Here is a 26,523-nt window from a genome sequence, read left to right as displayed (position 1 = left end):
ATTTTTCAAATTAATTAGTCAAACACAAACTACTTCTCACCAAAAGCACTTTTGAGAAAAATCAATTTTCAAAATAAGCTGATTTTTGCAGCTTGGTCAAACAGGCTATAAATATTTGTCCTCGATATTTATTAACACTTAATTAAAGTAAGAGTATATATATTATTTAATAATAATTTAATTATATATATGTGTGCGTGAATATACATAATAATACTATAATTTATTTATCTATTTAGTGTAAATACCGAATACAGAAAAATAAGTGGATAAATCTGAAAAAAGTAGATGCATCCCTTTGTCCCAAAAGATAATGTAGTAGCTCAAAATTCAAATTTATATTGTCATGACTCATGAGTTAAACGTTATTGCTATTCATTTGTGTTTTCAATAAAAGCCATTCTTTTAAAATTTTGTATTCTCCTTTGTTTGTCCATACTTGACATTCTTTACGATTGTCATCAGGGGCGGAGCTAGAGATTGAGTAACAATTCGGCCGAACCCAATAGCTTTGGTGTATTTTTTGATAAAATTCATTAAACATGTACAACTTATTAATTTAAAACATAATAACTTAAAAATAATTAGAATTCCGTACCCATAAGTTCTCCTAGGGCTGTGCACGGATCGGATCAGATCGGATTTAGCATATTTCGGATTCGAATTTCGGATTTCGGATTCTAGAAAATGCAATCCGAATCCAATCCGAATTATATCGGATCGGATCGGATTTTAAAGTTTGGATCGGATCGGATATCGGATCGTATTATTATGCCTCAAAATTAAACTAATATGTATATTTTCTTTGTAAAAGAGGCAATGCATTAAGAAAAATTCATGTTTATGCAATTATGAGAGTACTATGGTGCCAATATAGCTAAATCTAGCAATTGTAAAGGTAATAACTTGGAGGTTGATGTAAATTAAAGTGTAGTATTTATACATGTCCTAATAATTTCGAATTTCGGATTGGATTGGATTAAAATATACCAATCCGAAATCCGAACTTTTAATAAACATAATCCAAAATCCGATCCAATCCGAAATCCGAAATTCAAAATTGAATGGATCGGTTCGGATTTCGGATATCCGATCCGAATGAACAGCCCTAAGTTCTCCGCCTCTTATTGTCATTTTCTTTTTGTCCTTTTCTAGTTTTGTAAAATCTTTGCATGTTATGACCTTTTTTTAATTAAAATCAATATAGTAAAAAATTGATTTACCTTTTCCTTGTTAACAGTGTTAAAAGAAAAAAACTCAAAAGAGTATGAATGAAATGGGAAATATAATACTGAGTTAGTACTTAGTAGGAGGAATAAATACAGGGAATAAAGGTTTGAAAAAGTGAAAATAATGCAAAACAGATCGAGCAATTGGCATATATTCTTTCTGACTAATCACTTCCTAGTCCATTTAATTATTTATATTTGTAATCTCAATGCAGACGACATCAGTCATGTGTCATGGATTAAGACTTGTGACAGATGTAATTAGCAAAAAATATTTATTTGACCAAACACCATAAAATATTACTCCCTTCGGTCCAAAATAAGTGATTTTTTGGGTGTTTTCACACAGATTAAGAAATTTACATTTTTACATTAATTAGCAACAGAATTGACCATATTAACCTTTATTATCTCGCATAAACACTCATAACACATATTCCAACACTAGTTACTCCAAGAAGAATGTAGGAAAAAAATAATTAATTCATTTTTGAAATCAGGGAGGAGAGGCGAAAGAGAGATTTTCGAGCCTGCAAGCAGCAAGCAACAACGGCGTGAGCCTCCAGATGCCTCCAAGCAAGCGAAGGTTTTCGGGGTAATCGTCGCGCGTCCTTCCCATGCTCCGTGACAACGACGGCTACTTATTTTGGACGGGAGGGAGTAGTAGTAAAATATTGGTGGATTCTAAATTTTACGTGGGATAGGACGCCACGTGTAGCTTGTCAAGTTGGACACTAATTTTATGAAGAAGCTTCTCGACAAGTGCTTGGTCATGGCTCACACATTTTAAATATCGGTACATCACATTTTTCATTCTATTATTATTCTATTTTAATTTAAACAATTAAATATTAATATAAGAATAATTTTTTGAGACACAATTCTGTTCTCGAGTATAAATTTGTTTAATTTTTAAAACCATTTTATGAAATAATAAAGTTGTACTGTGATTGTAATTTGTACTGAGAAGATGAAACGCGAGAATTAAATTACTTTAGCTTAAAGTGGAATATCAATATTTTCTTTTAAAAAAGGTAAGCTATTTTTGGACGACTGAAAGAGAAGACAAATTAATTCTCTTAGACAAATGGAGTGGTCTTTTATCAATGAAGTAAAGACAATTCTTGAAGATTAAAGGTTGAAATCCTAATAGAAATAAAAATTACTAGAATCTCATTTTGATAAGTGTTGTAAAGTAAAATAATAAGGTATTTGGGATAATTCATAAGATTTAAGTTATACACACTAACGTATAAATGTTATTTTTTAGGGAACCTTACATAAATGTCCCGAAAAAGTTCCAACTTACCAATTTCTAGCCATTAATCATAAACTTACTAAAATTAGTCAAACACATATAAAAATTAAAAACTCAAAGAAATAAGGTTCTTTCTCTCCAAGAATCATACACAAAGATCTCCTTCCATATTTTCAAGTGTGATTAGCAATATTAAATACAAAATGGAAAGGAAATTTCATGGATAAGGTAGCAAATAAAGTGATGAAATACAATATATATATATATATATATATATATATATATATATATATATATATATATATATATATATATATATTTAAAAAATATGAGCAAAAAATAACTTTTTCAATGGGTATGGTTGAGATTCATTGAAAACGTATAGATGAGTCAATATACAAAATTTAAGGAAGATTGGAGGAGATTTGGACTGATTTGGTATCAAACTTCCTATATAAAATCGACTTCAAAAAATTCTTCTGCAACACATGTACCAAACATGTATCAAGTAGGGGTGTACAAAGAAAACTGACAAACCACACCAATCCGATAATTCGAGTCAAACCGAGAAAAAAAACCCGACTATGGTTTGGTTTGATTTGGTTTGGTATTGAAAAAAAAACTCGACCAAAATTGGTTTGGTTTGGTTTTAACTAAAGAAAGTCAAACCGAAACCAAACCAACCCGACATTATATATATATATATAGAAGTTTTAGATATATTAGATATATAAATATATTTATTGTGATGTAATTTATAAATATTTCTTTAAAAAATTCATAATTTTATCTTTTAAGGTATTATTTTAAGGTTGGACTTAGAACTTTTGATTGTTCCAATAAGTTTTATAGCCATTAATATTAGTAAATTAAATAATGCTAACAAAAGTCCAAACCAAAATCAAATCAATACTAATGCTAACAAAAAATATTCCATTCAATAGTTAATACTACGACGAGAATGTCTTGAATATTTATTTTTTGTTTTGCAATAATTTGGATAAAAATGCATAACCTATTTTTTATTTTTTCTTTAGCGTTTAATCATGTAATTAATACTCTCTTGTTAGTCTACTTACTTTAACATAACTTAACACTTTTAGATTATGTTTATTTTTATGGTTTTTTAATTAGCAATATTCTTATTACATAATTTTATTGTCTTTATTGTTGAATATTTTAGGATAATGCCATGACACATCTCATATTTTGTATTATGTTCTTGGAAAATACTTTATATAGTTGTATCTTACAAGGATTAAAGAAATATTTTGAGTACAAGTTATATGTTTTGTTCTACGAAGATTTTACCGGAAAATAAATCGAAAAACGAGAAAACCCGAGATTGAAAAACCCGAGTTTTATTGGTTTGGTTTGGTCTTTAGATTTAATAACCCGACACAATTGGTTTGGTAATCGTAAAATCCGAACCAACCCGACCTATGTATACCTCTAGTATCAAGCATGTATCTCACACGCAGGTATACATGGATATACATTTGATAAATATGTATACACAAGTGATACACCTATCATGTTTTTTATGTTCATGTTCTACTTCGAATTTTCAATTCAAACCACCTTAAAACTCTATTAATCATCCCAAAACTGAGATTCAAGCTCATTAAGATGTACTCAATCTATTCTAATAACGCTCATTCAAAAGAAAACAAAAATTTGACTTTTTTGACTACAAATAGCTAATTGGCTAATATTAGTAATATTTTATGAATTGACTAATTTTTATAGTAAGCTACTTATAAATGGACATAGTTGATATTTTTCCTATTTTTCACTATTTTTATATTATTAGTATGTTTTAGTTTTTGTACCTTCTAGTGATCAACTTAGGATAGTTTCATGTGATCAAGGAGTCACAATTGTTAATGGATTCCTAGATTCTGATCTTTATTGCTTCTAGCTTAGTTTTTCTTTTGGGATTATCAGACCCAAATTTACCAGAAAAACTAGTTTTAGTACAACTTCATATAGTATGCTCTACAATGCAGACATTATTTTCACTATTTACTAGTACTAAGAGTTAATAAATTACCAAAAAAGATTCTACAAGATATTCTACCATGATATATAAATATTATCCCCCATACCTAAAAGGCAAGACTACCCTGTTTGGATTTGTAAAAAGTTTACTAGTAACTCTAGCTAGACTTGGAAGTTGCTGCAGAGTACAATCAAGTTGAACTCGAGAAATACTTAAAACATGTCAAGCAATGGAAATTTGATTTAAATTCCTAAAAGAATGAAATAAATTAATAGTGGTAAATTATCTTCTTTTACAAAATGAGAGTTGCCAAATACAATCAAATTTTGAGAACTTGTCAACTACCAACATCCAACATAAACCATGTTTCATAAGAAACCACCTTGTTCTGGTTGTCATTGTAAGGAAGGGGGAGGCAATTCATCTTCTGGAGGTACAGATGGACCAAAATCCATATTTGGGAATACACCAGGCGGTCTTTCTCGAGGTTCGATTGACAATAATTGAGTTGAATCCCCTACTACATCTGCCCATCCATAGTGAGGTTCGGCCCTAAAATAATAAGTAAAACATGTTAATTCAATATACAGTCAGACCTCTCTATAACATCCCTATATAACAACATTTCACTATAAAAGCCAAGCTTTTGCGGAACCAAATTTCATGTTATGTTATAATATATATTCTTTATAACAGCACTTCGCTATAATATCCAAAAATATTCGCAACAAACGACGTTGTTATATAGAGGTTTGACTGTATAGGAACTATCCACAACATATGGTACTTAAACGAGTTCAACCTCTATACACTGACAGCGTGAAAGAGTTACCTTATCCGATCACCTTTAAATGATAAACACAAGTAGCTGTACATAATATGTGGAACTAATTACTTGGAAAATAAAGCAAGCAACTTGCTAAAACACGTTAAATTACACTGCTAGAGTAAAGAAACTGTATATAAGTTAAATCCTACTTATATTAGAAGAGGTGACCATAACTTACTCGTAATAAGTTCCTTCATCCACAACGATGTCCCAACTTTCACCCGTTGTGCTCTTGCCATACTTGTGCACTTTGCTGATTCATGGAAACAACATTATCTTCCGTTTTAAGTTTCCAAAATGTAAAAAGTGCCATGGAAATGGACGTGCAACCGATAAAATATAATTTAATTTACTGAATACAAGTTTAAATTCATAATTGTGAGATACCCGTTACCAAAGTGCTCCTCTCCCCATGTCCTTGACCATCCTGGAAAATTAGAAAAATAATAATAAGAAAAGTTTTGGACGACTAGTTACCTTGAAACTCAAAATAAGAAACACATATTACATGAACTTATATCAGCTCTTCCAAATATTTGCAAAATATTCCATTATAGCTTAACAATTATTAGTACATGAAATTATGCTAGTTGCTTTGTAAAAGATTAATAAGCATTCAGAAAATACCAACTTCATTATGTAGCTGCAGTTGTTTTAAGCTGCAACATGTAGATTCACACCCCTATAATTGCTTACTTATAGTACATCTTTCTATTGTTTATCCTTTTTAATAATTTCCCAAAACATATTTCTTCCTACTTGAGGGTGTAAATGAGTAAACTAATTACTGTTTCTTCTATGACAACTGGGAAAGTTCTTTTTGCAGCTTAACTTTAAACATGAAATTTTTTTAGTAATTGGTTTTTATATGTTTTAGCACCTAAGTCCTTTTGGAAGGTAAAGTTGTAATTCAAATGAACAAAAGGTAGGCATACTTTCACCGCGGGGTGACACGTGCCAAGTCTCCCCTTGTCGTGAACCAATGCCAGCAAAAAATTTCTCTTCCCATTTGTCTCCCCATTTTGTTCCAAGCTCAGTTTCCGCCCACTTGTCTGTCCTGAGAAAAGGAGCATGGAACTATAAGCAACATAAACCAACTTGTCATTAGCAACTCAAGATTGCTAAGGAGGATTTAACAAAAAATTTCACCCTTCACAAAGCTAATTGTTTACAAATTTCTGCCATCACCAACGATATTCAGGAAAAGGAGAATAATGACAGACTTTTTACAAACCTCACTTCAAGCTATTTTGTCTAGCATCAGCTGAATTTCAATTATATGAAAGTCCAATTCTAGAGGGCGCATCAGTGGGGACTGGGGACTTATAAGGATGACCATAACGTTAAGGATTATCTCACCAACAAATTCTGGAACTTGATAACAAATGCAGTAGCAAAATCAAAGTCCAACATTAGAGCACACCTACCCACGCACTTATGACTAGTTGCAGTTCTAGTTTACTACTATGTTTCTTGAAGGACAAAGTCAAAGTATTTGTGATTGCCCATGTGACATAGGATGTATAAAACCAGTTAAAGGCAAAATTGGTCGTAGGACATCAAACATGCCAGCAGTTTAGCAATGAACACTGTAGTAGTTATGCTTTCACCAAAACTCAATTGCATTAACCAGGCAGGAGTCTGGTTTTGAAAATGCACACTAGAATAGAATAAAGTGTGTACCATTTAAGAACAGATCCTCTTCCGTCATAATGCTCCCCCCATTTCTCCCACCAAGACTGTTCATTTAATCTGCCATACTTATGGGCTCCTTTCTCTGTCCAACCCTTCGCATCATATTTTTCCCACCTGCATATAAAATAACATGCTTATTGAATTTGCAGGTAATTCCACTGTGCATGACCAGGTAAAACAAATGTTCCCCTCAAAATCTCTTACCAATTTTCATACCACCCAGCATTCTCTGTGCCTGATTTTGCTTGTTTTTGTGCACTCCTTTCTATCCTAGCAAGATTACTGCAGATTGAAATGCAGCACAACACAATTTTAATAATTTTCTCGGCGCAATAAAGAAGTACTCGGCAGCTAATAAGATCACTGAATCTAAGATAATGTGTAATAACCTCCATTCATCTTGGTGAAGAACTTCCCGCCATGTTTCCCACCATGAGTCCCCTTCAGCATTTTTCCCAGATTTCTCCACACCTGCCAATTATCCAAAAGGATAACTTATTAATGTTTCATGAAGTGCAGAAATAAAGGATGAAAGTGGAATAACTAAAAACAGTTGTAAGATGGATAAATTAGCCAAATGCAGCCACATATTACATAGTTGAAAGAAAAAAGCAAAAAGCCATACCTAGTTCTTTGTATCCGGTCCAATCACTTTTCTCCCACCACTGTCAAGGAGATCAACAAATCCAATTAAATGCATCCACCTGGGATGGTACTTGACAAGGTTATAAAATAATGTCTAAACTGGAGCTTAAAATCCAAACAACAGTGATGAACGACAACCCTAATTTCCTTATCCTCTTACACACTCCACAAACTAGGCTTAGATTCGAAGTATTTTTCAACAGAGGTGTGAAGGAGAATTCCAATATTTTCACTTATCAATCATAAGCAACTATTATTGGCCAACAAAAGAACTAGTTTATTGTAATAAGCCACAACCAATACTCTAAGATGTACACCACTATGACTTATCCCTGAGCCCAATAAATGATTATATACAAGCATCCCCAGGCTCTAACCAAAAAAGTGAACTGCATCCGTGTTCAGGAAAGAGAGTTAATTTTCTGATAGCTAAACATTCCCCAAATTCCAGGCGTTTTTTATATGTAGTTCCAGGAACTTATGACTGGTTCGATACTCCACAACCCTAACCATAGGAAAAAACGAGCAACCAAATCTAGCAAAGAAAATTAATTCTCCGTGGTGACTAACGGGAGTGGTTCTTAACTAAAATAACCTCTACTTATCTTACTCGTGTCATCAATGTAGTTAAGAGACATCATAGTTCTGTGTTCAGATTTTCACTTCAGTTTAGTACCTGCAATTTGTTCTTGGATTCTAATAAAAATATTATGAGCAGAAATGACAATAAACAACACAACTGTACATCAGGTAATTCATTTATGCAAAAATGTGATATGTCAGTACTCGGAAAAAAAATAAACAACGCAACTGTACACCGATCACAGGATTAAAAACACATGTACCGTTTCTTTCCATTCTAAGGTACCATCATTGCTCTGACCACCCATCCTTGTCCAACGGCATCGGTATCCATTGTCACCAAGGTCTTCTCCACTCTCTCGGTACCATGTACTGCCATCTTCATTTTTCCCAGTTTCATTGACATTATCATTTAACAGACTGATGCCCCAGTCTTTCTCATTAGCAATACCAGTGTCTATAAAAGGAAGAATAATCAGGAAATTTATCATCAGATACCACTAAGACACTAAGACCCTACATAGGTAAAATGCAATGAGGGTAACTGTTAATATCATCTGAAAAGAGAAAGAATGTTATAAAGCCGGGACGGAAGGAACCACAAGTACCTCGCTTTGGTGGAGAGTCACGGGACTGAGGGCCTGAATTTCTTGGGATACAACGTGAAAAGAACTTTTCTGGCTTTGAAACAAATCTAGACCTGCATAACGAAATGTTGATGAAAAACAAAATTTTCAATAAAAACAAACATCACTTGCAATCAATCGAAAAGGAGGCACAAAGGAGAAACAGTGAGTCAATAACTGTGAAGATATTCTAGGATACTAGAAATTCAAGACTAATTTGGAATTTCACATCAAGATTATCAAGCCTACAATGAATGGCTTGTTAATGACCCTTCAGCAAAGGTTATCATCTTTCTATGTAAAGACTATTTAGTAGTGCAGACCAAGTAGTGATATCAACAAAATGCCGAAAATTTTAACAACAGGATACCTCTCTCTTCTCCATTCCTTAATGATGGCGGAGATCAATCCAAATAAACAGTGAAATTAATTGTATGAAGTGAAACAAGCAAGCGTGACAAATTGCTAAGATATTCCATTGGTAAACTCACACTTTTTGAGGCAATAAGTTATGTGGTAGAAAAGATCACGAGACCCAACTTGCAAAGTTCTGCCTTTGAAGAAAACAAGAAAAATCTAATCTTATACAGATTCATATTAAGATTGCTGAAAGCATCATATTTGAGAGGGTTTATGTGTTAATGATTATATACATAAAATTCCTACTTTGTGTTGAAATGGGGAAGAGCAAACATACAAATATCTACACCGTACAAATGGCAGAAAGAAAATCTTTTCCTTTTGTTTGCACTTGGGCAAATTTTAACGTCTATCCCAAACAAACCCATGTGATGCCTTATCAGCTTCAGCCAGATAACAGGTAAAGTTAATTTCTTTTTCTGATAAGGAACATGTAAAGTTAATTTCTTTCAAAAATATATATATCACATTGCTTTTTTGAAAAGCAGAATATCCTAGAAACTAAGAAAGGTTGTGACTTTAGCTCGTATAATAATCATAAATCATTAATTAGTCTAACCAACATTGAGGAAATGCAGTTTCAGCATATACTAAATCCTATCCAAATAGAATTCTTTACTCCAAATATGACATTGTTCAAAACCTTTGCAAGGGATATAGCACTAACCTATTAAAGAGCTCAAAGAAAACCTCAATATATGTTCAACAACAAACAATATGAACCACCCATTTTGCCCCGTTTCGTTCGATTACTCATTCAGGCTTCTCTAAGTTATTACTTCGACGAAATTTAGTTTTTCTTCTATGAATTCAACTCTCTATTTTTACTTACTGTTTGTAACAAATTGATATCCAAGCTACCATACAATAAAGAATGATCAGAAAAAATGTAACATAAAAATTACATTTCCCAAAAAAAAAAATGACACCTTTTTATAATATTTAGAAATAATTTAACTTTAAATTTCTCATTTTATAATTAATGAGATGATTTATTGCCACAAAAATGTCTCTGTCATATTCTAGACAACAAATTCCAAAGACTTTCTGTCTTAAAACTCAGTTCTCAATCAAACAATTTCACATAAATTTATAAAGAGTGACTTACTGAGGAGAAGGAAAGGGCATAGAAGAAGAAGCTTGAATCCTCATATAATTAGCACTGATCTTCTTAGCATCAAACCTCCAATCCTCACCTCCTCCACTTTTATCAACACCATTCCCTGAATTAATTGGCATTGCTGAATCTGAACAACAACATTTTATATTACTAATTAACTTCCTCTTCTTCCTTCGGAACTCCACAAATCCCCCATTATTACGGTAATAATAATAAGCAGAGGGTGATACATCAAGCTTAGCCCCTATGGGCGCTGTGAATCCTCTAGAAGAAGCCGCCATTATTATTGTTCAGGAAAATGCCATTGGAATTAGTAGAGAATGTGTTGATTAAGCCCTAGAAATTGAGGTTTTTAGGCAGCTGAAAGAATTGGAAGAGAGAAATTAGGAGAATTTTTTTGGCTACTTATAGAAAAATATTTTTGACGGTGAAGAGGACCAAAAAGTAAGAATTGGTTAAAAAAAAGGGGGGGGATTATCTCGAAAAATATTTTAAGTTTTTAGTGTGGGTATTTGCGATTGGGTCCAGTATCTTGTGATTTGTATCCATTTTGCCACACTGGATTTGCCACGTTTCCGTTAGTGAATCAGCTTTCTTGGACCCTCTCTTTGCCAATCCCCTATTAACAAAATCACAAATGGCAAATAAAAATATTTTTTGTTTCTAACCCATGTTTCATACTCCCATTGAGTTTTGACTAATTTACCCTTTGGCCATAAAAAAGATTTTACTTTTTTTCGATTTTTATTTTATTTTTTTCCGAAATCAGTATTTGGTCATAATTTTTCAATTTTCGCTTGAAGATAAATTTCAGAATTTTTCGAATATTTGAAAAACTCCTAGAAGCTGTTTTTCAAAATTTTCACTTAGATCACCTTACATAAAATTAAAAATAACCCAAAATTGTATTCATCTCTAAATACAACTCTAATTTTCATATATCATTTTCACTGTTTTCTGAAATTTTACACTTCTTATGTCCAAACGCCCACTTAGAGTCACGTACCTTATATTTGGTTGATTAAAGGAGAAAATGCTCTTTACCAAAACAAAACAAAAAATATTTCAAAGTTCGAACCAGACACATCTAATTAAGGATGAAGAGATTTTATTTATCCATCGCAATCTTGATGGTGAAAGATTATTATGATTTAACAATACCAACCATTTGTAATGATGCTTGCTTTGTTTTCAATGTGGCTTACATTGTTTCGATTTGAGTACTCTTAAGTCATCATTTAATTTGTTAAAATGATTCAGATATGTTATGATTTTCTTTGGGTAGTTAGATGTGTTATAAGTAGTTATGTTTTTGTTAAGTGGAATAAAGAGCAACTTTGTGGACTTAAAATGCATATATTTTTATTGAAAAAAATATATACTATTTTTATCCTAAAAAGTGGAGGGTCATATATTAGTATGTGCACAATTAATTTTCGATTTGAAGTCAGATATTGATTTTTAAATTTTTTGAAATAAAAGTACCTATTTTGTGATTGCATGAGGTGGGTTTATATTATAAATTACAATATAAGGTATTGAAAAGATCACATTTCAAAAAAAAAAAATCATTATTCGATTGCTAAGGTTTCATTCTCTTTAGAACAACGAAATTACTTGAATTTCCTTTCACACTTTTTAAGACGTAGAACAAAATGGTCAGTTATAGGGGTGTTCAAATCGAATCGGAAAACCGCACTAAATCGAAAAATCAAACCAAACCGATTAAAAACCCGACTATATTTGGTTTGACTTGGTTTGGTATTAAGTAAAAAAATCCGAACCAAACAGACATATACTGGCATTGATATTGTAACCAAATCAAGGCAGGCAAGAAAATAACAAATGCTGATACATTTCTTTCAACCATCACTTCTACTAATCAGGGGCAGACCCAAGTGGTGAGAAGTGGGTTCAACTGAACCCGCTTAGTCAAAAAATAATACTGCGTATATGTATAAATTATGGCTAAAGCAAGGTAAATTTTGTATAGAAATTATTTTTGAACCCGCTTATACGGCTTATAACGCTTATGTTAGTTATGGACTTTTCCGAATGAACCCGCTTGCACAAAATCCTGGGTCTGTCACTGCTACTAATATATGGTTTACAAAACCAATAAGGCAAGAGATCGTCGTCACCGGACCGTGTGATTTAGTGATCAATGAAATGAAATGAAAATTATATTAATAAATAATAAAATATGCAATTTTTTTAATTTACTTATGTCTAAATGGCGAAGTTATTTAATATATGTTATTGAAAGATAGTAATTATCCCGTGCAATAATCCAAGTACGTATAAACTTGCCCAAACATCACCTCGCGCATCGATGTAGGTGGGACTCAGACTGCTCCAATATACATCCTATCTTAGTAGCTAATAGTAAGTAATTATTTCAAAAAAGTCTTCTACTTTTTTCATCTAAACGAATAAACGATCGCCTGGGGGTAATTTGCTTGAAATTTTCAGGTACATTGTTCCTAAAATTATAAAAAATAATTTTTGAAAGTTAAAGTTGTATTTGCACATTAGGAAAAATTACACTCTCGAAATAACAGCCGTAAATGTATATTTTTTGTATATAATACATTATGCATGTTATATATAAAAATTATAAAAATTTTATATACTTTTTCGGCTACATAATGGAAATAGTTTCTGACGCGGGCTATAAATGAAAAAAGCTAAGTTTGTGAGTGGACGCAAAAATTTCTTCAATTTTTTTTTCAAAAACTAATCAAATTCCAGTCCAATGTTTTCAAATTTTCTTTGGAAAATTAAAAAAAAAAAAATCTATATCCAAATGGGTCCTTAGTTTTTAAGAGATAATATTTACGTAACAAAGGTACGAGTATAAAGTTCTTCTTTTTACTTTTTAAAATATGAATAGTTCACATGCAGCTCTTGAAACCAAAATCACCTAAATACCTCTTCCATGCAAAGTGGTAATATTCGCAACTAAATGGTACACAAACTTCAGTCCGCAATTTTTATTACTCCCTCTATTCTCAAAAAAATCTACTCTTTTTGTCACAAAAAGAATTGCCACTTTGCATGGAAGAGGTATTTACTTGGGGCAAAAAAATCAATGATACTAAAGAAAAGAAAAGAAAAGAAATTAACCATAAGATTCAATTGCAGTGGGCAGAATCATTTATCTGGTGCAAGGAAGGTAACCTCCACTTCCAACTAAAAGGTTGTGAGTTCGAGTCTTCCCAAAAGCAAGGTGGGAAGTTCCTGGAGGGAAGGATGTTGGGGGTCTATTTGAAAACAGCCTCTCTATCCCAGGGTAAAGGTAAGGTCTGCGTACACACTACCCTCCCCAGACGCCACACTAAGTGAGATTATACTGGGTTGATGTTGTCGTTAAGAAGCAAGGCAACGGTTAGAACCATTCGCCGCTCTCCACGTGTCAACAAGAAAGTGTGATGACTTGGCACAAGGCACATGCTGACGCAGAAATCTGAACACTGCGGATAAGCCGACTCATCATATCATCCTAACAAATGATTCCTGACACATCATTCATGGTGAAAAACAGCTCCACGTGTACATGAAAAAGATGACAAATTCTTTTTAAAATAATTCTGACCTTGACTTTTGCTGTGAACTAGGAAACCGAATCACTTTTGACAAGTTGTAGATATGCTATCCCTGTGTGTTTGGATAAGCTTAGAGTCACGTCAATAACCAGTTAGGGGCAACAAATTTCCAATTTGGAAATCTAAGGGTTGAAAAATTTTATAGCCACATCCTCCCCTCCATTTTCAAACATTATTTGGCACCTTCTGATTTAGCATCATATCCACGGAACCAGGTAAAATGCTAACAAAAATCAAATAATAAAAACTTATATTTACGTTTACACCAAATCAATAAATGCATACTCATATCATAATCATATGATAGACAAATCAACCAGTCAGCCTGAAATACTAACTGCGATCACAATGGTCTCATGTTTTTACAGAACAATAACATAGTAATATCTATTCGCCGAAATAGACGAATAGAGTAAAAATTTAAAAAAATAAGGGCATCATGAACCGGGTACTCTGTTTGTTCAAGGAAAAGTGGTCATCAACACAGAAATTAACACTTGGCCACACAAGAATCTGTCGACTTTAGTGATCTTGTGACATAGTCAGCTGGACAATAACATTGGGTGGATCCCATTATGAAGTACCTGGTCGGAAGTTTATGAAAAAGTTCATGACATCACTCTTTTCTGACCCTCTACAACGTGCAAAGATATGACAACCATAAACTAATTTGAATGGAAAAGCATGAAATGAACTGCAAACGTCATACTAGATAAAATCAAAGAGATCTCTAGCAAAATTCTATATTCCACCTCAGCAGCATTAACTCCATTGTGAACACATGGTTCAATTTCAAGAATACAAGTTTGACAGGGGACATACTGTAGTGAAACAAACATGAAAAGAGATGAGAAATGGCAAAGAGATAATGAGGTCGTAAAAGGGATCAAGAGTAAGTACGTACTTCGGTTGTTCTGATTCATTTTCTTGGCAGATGAGGCTTTGTCGATTCTACAACCACCTGCTTACCCACCCCAAAAAAAGAAGAGGAAAAGCAATAAATTAAGACAACAAAACACTTAGCGCCAATTCTTAATTTATATCAAGACAAAATTCTTAAGACTATTTAACGTGAAATAGAAATAATAAACTAATTTTCTAAGTACACATGCACAATTGTGGGAACATTCTCTATGTCATCCTGAAATCTGGACTCAGAATTCCAACACAAGAAAAGACATCGATGCAACAGAAACCTCCACTTTATATTCCTTATAAATATAAAAACATAGAATTATGTAATCATAATTATGATGTAAAATGAATGCATTAATTGGACAAGCTAAAGACGGTTGTCAAAACTAATTAAAGATGGATGTTAAAAATTTGGACAAAATTTTCTATTGCCTATTGCCCAAAAAATCCAATAGCATTTGCAGCAATACCTCCTAGTGTTAATGCAGATCAAAGCTAGAGTAATTCACAGACTGCAAAATCTGCTGGTTATTTTCCAAAGACAACATGTATACTTCTTGGTTCTTCTGGCAAATACCAAATAGAGATCTTACCCTTCCATCATATGATAATGATGCAAATATCCACGGCTCTCGACAGCTCCAAGCAAGTCCTACAACCAAGATGGAATAGTCAACTGCTGCTTACAAAGTAAGCTGATGAGGCAACAAGAAGTGCTTACTTACCATACACACTGTCTTCATAGTCACTATATGAATTAAGCAATGGATCGACAGGCCTATTAGGGGAGTCAAAGCTGAAAATCCATAAACTTCATTAGATACAGTGAGAGAAGACATTTTCAAGTGTTTTTTTTTCTTTTTCTTACTTTTCTTTTTTTTGCGGAGAAGGGGAAGAGGGTTTAAGAAAGCACCTCTCTGAAGTTGGTTTGTCGCCACTAGGAGGAGAAGCCCGCCACAGATTGACAGCAGAATCAGTTCCAGCGCTCTGCCAAAGATTTTGTTTCAGCAACAAAATATCAATGGCCAAAGTAGAACACACGACTTGTTTTTAATACTAAAACCCCATATGCATAGTAGATAAGACATAGGACATGCTGTCAAGAGCTTTCAATGCAAGTTACAGAGCTACAAGCAGTTAAACATCCTATATCTAAAAAGCATAAGATAGATTTTTTTTTTTTTTTTTTTTGGGGGGGGGGGGGGGGGGCGGGGGGGGGGTATACCCAACTGTGCTCTGTACATAGAGAGGATAGACAAACAGATACAGAAAATGAAGAGAAGAACCAGAATTAAGTCTTCATATTCGGGATTGCACTTGACAGTCCATGTCCTGGGAACAAACATAAACTGCATTTACTCAATATAGAAAAGGAAATTCAGAAAGAAATTTATAATCCTTTACCCTAACGAAAAAAGTGAAAGACCAGACAATAATCTTATATAAAGAACTCAATTAACTAAAGATAAGGTAAGCAGCCTCATTATTGCCACAAAGTAGTACCAGTGAGCATGTCCAGGGAGCTCAAGGACTGGAAACTTCAGCATTCTAAGATCCCATATATGTATCCCAGATTCATCTTCAGCAGTTACCTGCAGAATTTAAATACATCTTCACTGACACCAAACGCCTGCTTTCTTCCAGGGAAAGAAAAAGAAGCTAAGACCAAACTACTTTGATATTATAAACAGAGAGTTGAAAATTAAGATGGTAAAGTTATGATAGCAATACCTTGCACATAGAAAACTAATACCACTTTCTCCTGTGTGTACCCATTTTAAATCTTATGAGAAAAAAAATGGAGAACCTAAAGCATGGAGAGGTAGCAAAACCAGATTTATTGAGTCCAACTAACTATTCATATTTCACTTTGATGCTTATTTGGTATCTTATTATGTTCTCTTTAAGAAATTTAAAAATATTGTTCCAAACACGACAGAGAAATTCCTCAACTTGATCATGGTTTCTTGATAGAAAAGTTCCAAGAACACAGGATAATCATCTTCATATAAAACTGGCATGTTAAAGATGACAAACTTCTATTTAGGTAGATGGAGACATTAAAATACACAAATATGCGAACTTCTTCAGAATTAAACAACAAATCATTGAGCAAGAACCAGAAGCCTGAAAGAGAAGTAGAGCCATTAGAAACACCAGACCACAGCCATACACTTTAGAGGAAGTACTATCCATGTCGTGACATTCTTCTCATTCCATCTCTCTCCATAGAATGATCACTAGCAGGAAACAGAAAGTAGAAAGTAGAAGATAGTATGTTTAAAGAACTGAAAAATATAATCCTTTCCTTCTTCGAGCAGCAACAAGAGTACCTCCCAAATTTCCATATTGAAATTGAAATATTAGTATGAAAAAACAAAAGGAAAAGGAAAAAAATGTTTCCTAAGATGGGTCCACATTAGAGTGTCAACTCCTAACATTGTTAATATTAACACATAGGCGTACATGCAAACAACAGATACACTTCACACATTCATAAAAACTTACTCAAAAAGATTTTTTTTCATTTGCAAACAATGGACGATAAATCAAGCAAAAGATGCAACTTAATAACTTCACAAATCTATGTACTTACAAGCATAAACTTTCTCTTCACATTGTAATCCAAATTACGGACATGGGGATGATCAATTGAGGTCGTTTTCCTGCAGTGGAATTAGCCATGATGTAAACTGTGTCTTGATAATTATTCAATTAATAGGACAAAAGCAGAAATAGCTTTACGTGTACCTAAAAAAAGAAAGCAATTAAATAATGCAGTGAGCAACTTTTGTGCCTTAAAACTATTACCCTTTGGGTAGTAAGCATACACCGCGTTATCTTTGGGACCTTGAAACTATTTACTATTAAGTTTCTTTCTTAATCAATGCCACGCTATGACTTGGATCTATAGTTTATAGCACTAGATTCTATGAAATAGATGCAGTACGTGCTTTATGGGTTTTTCCTCTGTATAGATTAGGCTATATCAAGAACATGAAAATATTCTCTTTTCCCCTCCTCTTTCAAAGTATGTTTTGTCCTAAGAGACATAGTTGTCCATGCCATGCTACTTACTTTACTTCCAAGTACTCTCTTCCATTCTTTTCTGGTATGATTTATCTTGAGCTTTTTCACAAGTGAACAGTGACTAACGACAACCCATGAAACAGAATATAGAGAATGAAGTACCATATTCACTTACTTCATTGTCCGTAGATCCCAAAGTTGGACTGATGATTCACATGTTAGCGCTAGAGCATTATAATCATGAGGATCCCAGGCGCCCCCAGATAAAGAATGTAGCACACCTGCTGATTCTTGTGATTGTACCTAAATTTTGTAGCAGACCTGAATAAAAATTAGCCCCACAAATCAGAAGTAACAACACTTTTACAACTATGCTTGACGTTCTCTGGAGCTAAGAACAGTGATAACCGAAGATGAAACACACAGAAGCCTAAGGTAAACTACAGACCACCTTGTATTTCAAACAAGGGCGCGAGAATATACCAACCAAAAGAACATCTCAAGATAATATTATTTCCAGCCCAGTAAATAGGTTTAGCTGTAACAGAAGTACTCTATAGTGCAAATTACATGTTTATTTTGAGCGCTCTACTACTAGTAATCAAACAGTTCGGTACTTAAAACATCCAGCTATGAGGAACACAAGTGAATTTTCAGCCAACATCTATGCCATTTCAAATTATTCATCAGCTTTCACCCTGTATGTGTTAACAATGTATTACTATTCGTATGTTCCTGGTTCACAGCATTTTCAAACTATCAGAAGGTAGCACGATTGTAGTATTATGCACTGTGGCTTTGCTTCTCCAACCCCTTTTCCCAAGCCAAACGATGATAAACTTCTTGCAGTAGCATAAAAGAAATGACTGTTCAAGAAAGCATGTCTGACCAAACATGAGCAGCACTTTTCTCAAATGAAAATTAAAACAAAATCAAGACGAAGGATGACAGATCTAAGTAGCCATATGCTGGAATATACCTGTGCATTCTTCTTTGAAGTATCAAAGCTCCAGAGGAAAAGATTCTGCTCATCAATGCTAACCAACTTGTCATGCCTTCCTGTTGGCCACCAAAGTGTGCTGCCCACCATTTGCAATACATTTAAGTGTCCGAGTAAATGAAATAGATAAGACCACCATTTAATAGAAAAATTAAGAATAAAAAGGATGAGTCTTTGAAGCATGATAGACCAAAAGAGAAGGATCATAAACTGTTAACTACTTAAAAACATCTCAAGCACGAATTAAAGAACCAATTTGTTAGTAATTTACAGCTATCGAATTTCAATTACGTGACCACCATCTCATAGAGCTCGCAATACTATAAGATTAAGCAAAAAATTGTTCAAGCAGCAGAACTGCTAGTTGAGACCAAAAGCTTTGAATTGCTTCATTCCAGAGAGCAAAGCAAAGAAAAGGAATAAGCATGAAACAGAACACAGAAAGAAATGATGATTTTTGAAGTATTAGGATTTTTCCTCCAAAACCATAGGACTGCATTTTCGATTATATTTGAAGCACTCATGAATCACGGCATTCCATTTCGGGAGATAATTAGGTTAGCTTTGTCGAAGGGTAGTGATAGTTCTAGAGTCTGGGGAATGAACCTGACTTTAACTATCATCCAAAGTGTGAGAAGATGAGCGTTATACAACTGGGATTTGCTGATGACTTACTACTATTTTGCAGGGGCGATGTGAAGTCTATTCAAATGCTATTTGATTGTTTCCAGGAATTCTCAACAACTTCTGGACTAAGTGCTAATAGAGACAAAAGCTCCATTTATTTTGGAGGTGTAGATGCAACAGTTCAACAACAAATCATGGAATTAACTGGGTTCACTAAAGGAGAGTTACCAATAAGATATCTTGGTGTTCCCCTGAGCACCAAGAGGCTCTCAGTGCTTCAATGCCAACCTTTGCTGGAAAAGATGATGGGAAGAATTCAAAGTTGGACAGCGAAATTCCTCTCTTATGCAGGAAGAGTCCAGCTGATAGAATGTTCTCTTTTCGGTCCAAGTATTTTGGTCACAGATATTTGTATAACCCGCAAAGGTAGTTAAGCTAATTGAGGCAACATGTAGAAAATTCTTATGGACCGGAGGAGTTGAACTATCAAAGAGGGCTTTGCTTGCATGGGATAGAGTTTGCTATCCTCAGGTAGCAGGAGGTATGAATATCCTTGATATTTGCAGCTGGAACAAAGCTGCCATATGCAAACTATTATGGAATTCGTGTAGCAAGAAGGATAGCCTATGGGTCAAGTGGGTACATAACTATTATATAAAGGAAAGGCAAGTATGGGAGGTTGCACCAAAACAAGCATCCTGGGTAGTGCAAAAAATCTTAAAAGCCAAAACCTATGTTGAACTAGCAGGAATAAATGCTAATGAGTTTCAATCACTGTCAAACTTCTCTATTAGGAAGCTGTACACTAAAATGAGAGGTGTTTTTACTAAGGTTTCATGGAGGAAGCTAGTGTGTAATAACTTAGGAGCTCCCAAATGGATATTCATATTAAGACTTGTGGCATATGGAAAATTGCTTACTAGAGATAGACTAATACAATAGGGACTGGAGGTTCCATTGGCTTGTCCACTCTGTAATACTGGGAACGAAAGTATTCCACACTTGTTCTTTCAATGTGATATGTCTTCCTATATCTGGAAAAAGGTCCTAGCTTGGCAAGGGATAAGCAGAATGGTAATGGATTGGTAAGAGGAACTAAAGTGGGCTGAAGTTTATGCAAGAGGAAGAAGAGTCGAGGCAGAGATATACAGAATGGCACTTTCAGCGAGTGTGTACTACATCTGGAAAGAAAGAAACCAACGGGTATTCCAATGTATGCAGTCAGATTCGAAGCATATTATGAAACAGATTATCCAAGAGATATGTTGTAGAGGAACAATGCATGCAAGATTAGCTAGGAAACTTGATCAATTAAATTTCTATCCTTAACTTTGTGGTTGTAGTAGTTAGCCATGGTGTAGTTGTGTGATGATATGGTTGGCTTTGTAGATCCTGATGTTGGGGCATCATGTCCATCAGCCAGTTTGTTTCTTTTTTCTTGTGTACATATTTTCGATTGGTAAAAAAAAAATTATTTACCAAAAAAACAATGTAACTGTTGGAAATCATATCATCAATATATTTAGCATAAGAGCTAATGTAGCATAGGAGATGATAATAGGAGGTATAATGATAATAGAAGTTAATGAAGCATAGGATTTCATCGGATCATAATTTCAATTTTTTTTCTTTTTTGCAAAATAAGATGCAATCATGCTTATATGTACATAGATGGAAGCTGCTGTCAGTTGGGTAAGTTTCAATATTAAGCATTAGAAGCTACAATCGCAGCATTCATTCGAATGATTAAATGAACATACGGAGTTTTGATGATTAAAAAAAACAGAATTTTGCACACAATGCATCCTGTATTTCTACTCCTAAGCCTTAATGTTTATTATTTATTATAAGCATGACAATCTTTGGAGCTCAGGGGCTATGTTTACCATATAAAAAGGACTTACCACTTTATCTTTGAACTATGAGCATCAAGAGCCGCAATCTTCTCTAGTTGTGGAGAATTCAACTGGCCATACAGCTCAGGGATCTGCCATATTGCTGCCCCATATGTTTCACCTGCAAACAAATAGACCATCATCATAGAACCTAGTTCTCAAAAACATCAACTACCAAAACCAACCGCAATTGCATTCTAACATCTAATGAATGCCACAAAAGGCAACTCAAATGCAAGGAACGTCCTTGCGATCTTGCTTAAGCAGACAAGTGAAGATCATAAATTCAACTTCTGATGCTACAAAATTAAAAAGAAACAAACTATTGCTCAAACCACCAAAGGATACTAGTTTTATTAGGGGTGTGCATTCGATTTATCGATTCGATTTTGACCCTTATCGATCGATTATCGATTTGTACATATGCTTATCGTTATCGTTTCAATAAGGTTTCGATTTCGATTTATCGATTTTTGGGGCTTATCGATTCGGTTATCGATTACACCAATAAGAAAATTTGCGGGATTCTACGGAAAGTATATTGCTATAAACACGCCTAACTAATATGGACAAAAAGAAGCTAAAATAAGATGAACACCGTTTATAACATAAAATTTGTGTTAACAAGCATATGCAACGAAACTAAGTAAGGGATCAAATGTATGCTACCAACACTCCAACGGTATAAAAAAAAATGCATGGCTAATTCTATTTTCCATTAATTTGAACTTCATTCCCTAAAGCTTTAAATATGATCCGTCCTTAAATGTGGTTGATGAAATAATAGGGTTAGGGACTTAGGGTAAAGGAAAGGGTATTAAAGAATAAGGGTAAATAGTATATCTTATCGGTTTATCGATAAACCTATAACCGAAGAGGACAAAATCGAAATCGAAATCGATAACTCGATAAGGAAAATTTTGAAATCGAAATCGATGAATCGATAAACCGATAACAAATAATCGATTCGATTTATCGATAAACCGATTCGAATGCACACCCCAAAGTTTTATCAAAAATAGGAAAACACCAAAATCAATAGCAGTGTGGTTTGACCAATTAACTAGCACCCAAGGGTGTGAACTAGTGGTCAATGAAGTCAGGAGAACCATGAGGTCGCAGGCGGAATAAAAAGATACTAGGTAATTTCTTTCTATTTGTCTACGCCTTGGCGGGCAAAGCTATCTGGTACCTATGTTGGTGAGCTTGTGGGAGGTAGCAAGTACCGGGTGGAAGAGTCAAGGGGCACAAGCTGACCCTAACACTACTGTCATAAAAAAGAACTCCAATTAACTACGCATCAATCCCAAATTAATCCGCTCAACTATATGAATCTTTTGTAGGAAATTGACACCGGAAAATAACAACACTGCAATAATATTATTTGTAAGCAGATATACGAATTGGCTTGAGTCGTGCGGGCACTGTCCTAAGAAACTATTTCAGCAGTGTGAAATGTCTCTCCAGGATTAAACAAGCCTACTTCTATTTGAGAGGATACAGGAATCAGCAAAATATTAAATTACAAACCCAACTATTTAAAATAGGAGAACAAAGAAAGTAGACTACAAAATTTTGAGGAGGAAAGAAAAGGAAGCTGAAGAGGAACGAAAAGGCAAAGGTAAAAGATGTTAATGAATGATGGCTATTTTGAAGGCCTATTTATAGGCTATAAGAGAAGCTTAGAGTATGACAAGTGTATAACACTTGTTTTGAATTTCCCATGCAAGATTGCCACATGGAAGGATATTTGTCCAATTTTTGGAAATATCACAACAGTTCCCACATATTTTCAAAAAATACAAAGAGGAGTAAGATTTATTGGATTTGTATGGTCCAAATGCAATAGGTTTGGTGTCTTTTGGACTATGAACCAAACTTAGACCAATAAAACTTAACTCACAAAATTACTGGTGAAATATAATATTTCTATGAACCACAAATTCTTATTGTAAGTCAGAGATTTTATCAATCACATTTCGACCCTCACAATTTTGTTGTTCAACGCGGTTTTGCGCCACTAGGTCATGCGGTGCCTGGTTATTCATGAGAGCTCTAGAGACTAGGCCAAAATCTCATAGGAGCGGCCCCACTCCGCTCTCATATAGGTGAATTCATCAAGTGTATACTGCTTTTAAATACACCATCCATAAGGACTATGAATTTCATTAAGAGTTATAACTCATCCTCTCAATTAGTAGCAGTTAAGCACTCTCCTTTAGTGCTTCAATGTCAATATCGACTTGTTATTTCCCATATGAACCTACTTCATGGGATCTCCAATCACATAGGTTGGGTTACCATCTCTATTGACAACATGTCGGCCTTAACCCCATCTCTTTTGAGGTTTGAAGAATTAATTTTCTTCCCATTGGTTTAGTCAGAGAATCGGCCAAATTAATTTCTGACTTCACATAATCAATGGAAATTATTCCATCTCTCGGCAGCTGCTTTATGACATCATGTCTCAATTTCATGTGTCAACTTTTACAATTATAAGATTTATTCTTTGCTATAGCTATTGTCGCTTGGCAATCACAATGTATAAACATAGGAGGCAATACGTCCTTTATTGAAGGGATATTAGCTAAGAAGTTTCTTAGCCACTCAACCTCAGAATCAGCTAACTCCAGAGCTACAAAATCTGATTCCATAGTTGATCTAGCAATGATCGTCTGTTTAGCTGATCTCCACGATATTGCACCACCACCAAAGGTGAATACATAACCACTAGTGGATTTTATTTCATTTGAATCAGAGATCCAGTTTTCATCACTGTACCCTTCTAAACTAGAAGGAAATCTATTATATAGGATACCATAATTCATGATTCCTCTATAATATTTCATTAGTCTATCCAATGCATACCAATGCACTTGGACCATACAAATCTAGCAAATCTTACTCCTCTTTGAATGAATTTTTTGAAAATATGTGGGGAAATTGTTGTGATATTTCCAAAAATTGGACAAATGTCCTTCCATGTGGCAATCTTGCGTGGGAAATTCAAAACAAGTGTTATACACTTGTCATGTTCTAAACTTCTCTTATAGCCTATAAATAGGCCTTCAAAATAGCCATCAATCATCAGCATCTTTTACCTTTGCCTTTTCGTTCCTCTTCAGCTTCATTTTCTTTCCTCTTCAAAATTTTGTAGTCTACTTTCTTTGTTCACTTTTAAATACTTGGGTTTGCAATTTAATATTTGTTGATTCCTGTATCCTCCCAAATAGAGGTAGACTTGTTTAATCCTGGATAGGCATTTCATACTGTTGAAATAGTTTCTTAGGACAGTGCCCAGCACGAGTCAAGCCAATTCGTATATCTGTTTACAAATAATATTATTGCATTGTTGTTATTTTCCGTTGTCAATCCCTACATCTTTAGCATTCATTCCACTCCATCGACAGTAGTAACTATTAAAATCATGAATATCACATTAAACAAATTCAAGCAAAACAGAACTGTCATGAGTAGATACTAAATTCCACTTTTAATTTAACAAATCTAAAAGATCACAGAAGAAACAACACACTATGTTCATTCAAATCAACTCAATCCAATGTTAAGAAAACGAGAGAGTGAACAAAGATAAATCATTAGTCGAATATACAGTTAAACTGTCACGTGCCGATAAAACATCGAGCTTCAATAAACAAAAAATTCAACAGAAGAAAATACAAATATATTCGTTCAAGTCAACTTGATCCAATGTTAAGTAAATGAGAAAGCTAACTAAGAAGATTCATAATTAACTTTAGTAAAGGAAAATTAAACAATAAAACTTACCGGAAGAGAAAACAGTAGAGAAAATACGTTGATCGAAAGGACATGAAGCAAGGTCCCAGATCTCGTTAGGGTGAGAAAATAGACCTTCACAGATCAATTCAGTGCCAGCTGAAGAAAGCCGAATCAAATGTACCTGCAAAATGCCGCATTACTGGGCAATTCACGTCTACTCGTGACGAATTAGGATGAAGTATGAAATGAAGCTAATTGAATAGTACCTCATTTTCTTCTTTGAGGCTGAGAGTTCCGGTGAGGAAACTGGTGTGATCCGTGTCGGCTTTCACATCGGCGATGCACCGTGCCTTATCAGAAAAAAAAAACGAGATAAATCAGTGAATTATTAGGGTTTATGCGAAATGAAAGGAGGAGAATTCTGAGGATTGGAGTTGAACAGACCTGATATTTGAGACCATAACCGATTCCATTTGATCCTCCTTGCATTGATTCGCAGCGTAGAGCTTGAGCTTGAGCTTTTGGCGGTTTGATTTTTACTAAGTACAGATCTTAAAGTGACGAAATTTTAACATTAATTGCGTGAGTGAACATAATCGCATTCTGATAGTGCGATTTATAAGTCGCCTACAATCCATTTGCTGCTTTTTTATTAACTTTAAGTTACACTCATTTTACTCATGAAAATAGTGGTTCACCATATGTGTTTTGACTTCTCACAAAATAAAACATTAGTGAGAGTTTCAACCTTATAGCCGGTTTGTCCAAGCTTATTTTTGGCTAAAAGTACTTCTTTTTTTTTGTCAAAAGCACTTTTGGCCAAAAAATAAGTTGTTTGGCCAAGCTTTTGGAAAGAAAAAAAGTGCTTTTGAGGAAAAGCAGAAGTTTTGGAGAAGTAGAAAAAAAGTAGTTTATCTCCAAAAGCATTTTTTTGAGAAGCACTTTTGAAAACAATCAAAAAGTCTTGTTCCTGTGTGTTTACCTTGAAAATGGTAACTACAATTATCTTTGATTTTGAGGTTTTAAAAATACGTGATTTATTTTAATACTAGTTGTACGACAATATATGCTAAGTGTAAGTAAATAAAATAAGAAATACAAACCAATAGGGTCAGAAGGTCGGGCCTCGAGCTGGCTGGAGCAGGGCCTCGAGGTCTAGATAGGGCTAATAGCAATGAGCAATTGATGAAGAATCAATGATAATGAGGGCCTCAAATATGGCCTTTTGCGGTTAATAATGAGCAATAAATGAAGAATAAAAAATGAACAATGAATGGATAATGGAAGAATAAGTAATAAATATA

General features: G+C 34.1%; 2 protein-coding genes across 6 annotated transcripts; both read right to left on the bottom strand.

Annotated features, from left to right (window-relative positions):
• Window positions 1-4,701: 4,701 nt before the first annotated feature.
• Window positions 4,702-10,863, bottom strand: LOC107816210 (protein EARLY STARVATION 1, chloroplastic). The gene is made up of 11 exons (XM_016641907.2): window positions 10,395-10,863; window positions 8,849-8,940; window positions 8,504-8,697; window positions 7,639-7,678; window positions 7,403-7,484; window positions 7,218-7,295; window positions 7,002-7,127; window positions 6,254-6,375; window positions 5,706-5,745; window positions 5,497-5,571; window positions 4,702-5,041 (listed from the first exon to the last, which is right to left on the bottom strand). The coding sequence occupies exons 1-11, from the start codon at window positions 10,685-10,687 to the stop codon at window positions 4,885-4,887; spliced, it is 1,299 nt and encodes a 432-aa protein (XP_016497393.1). The 5' UTR covers window positions 10,688-10,863; the 3' UTR covers window positions 4,702-4,884.
• Window positions 10,864-14,000: 3,137 nt separating this feature from the next.
• On the bottom strand, window positions 14,001-25,964 carry LOC107816209 (WD repeat-containing protein DWA2). 5 transcript variants are annotated; one of them, XR_001654889.2, is made up of 15 exons: window positions 25,664-25,964; window positions 25,486-25,569; window positions 25,268-25,400; window positions 21,488-21,599; window positions 18,936-19,035; window positions 18,132-18,259; window positions 17,523-17,592; window positions 16,430-16,518; window positions 16,213-16,258; window positions 15,840-15,913; window positions 15,652-15,722; window positions 15,520-15,578; window positions 14,916-14,972; window positions 14,721-14,832; window positions 14,245-14,595 (listed from the first exon to the last, which is right to left on the bottom strand). XR_001654889.2 is itself a non-coding variant. In XM_075226029.1 (14 exons), exons 1-13 carry the CDS (start codon window positions 25,706-25,708, stop codon window positions 14,931-14,933), a joined length of 1,053 nt encoding a protein of 350 aa, XP_075082130.1. In that variant the 5' UTR covers window positions 25,709-25,964; the 3' UTR covers window positions 14,001-14,063; window positions 14,916-14,930. The 5 variants fall into 5 exon arrangements, 3 of the variants coding, with proteins under 3 accessions (XP_075082130.1, XP_016497390.1, XP_016497392.1); XR_001654890.2 differs by having other exon boundaries at window positions 14,559-14,595; window positions 14,764-14,832; XM_075226029.1 differs by lacking the exons at window positions 14,245-14,595; window positions 14,721-14,832 and adding an exon at window positions 14,001-14,063.
• Window positions 25,965-26,523: the final 559 nt, after the last annotated feature.

The sequence above is a fragment of the Nicotiana tabacum genome, chromosome 12, assembly GCF_000715075.1.
Source record: "Nicotiana tabacum cultivar K326 chromosome 12, ASM71507v2, whole genome shotgun sequence".
NCBI classification, from domain to species: Eukaryota; Viridiplantae; Streptophyta; class Magnoliopsida; order Solanales; family Solanaceae; genus Nicotiana; species Nicotiana tabacum.
This window is presented reverse-complemented; position numbering and strand designations above follow the sequence as displayed.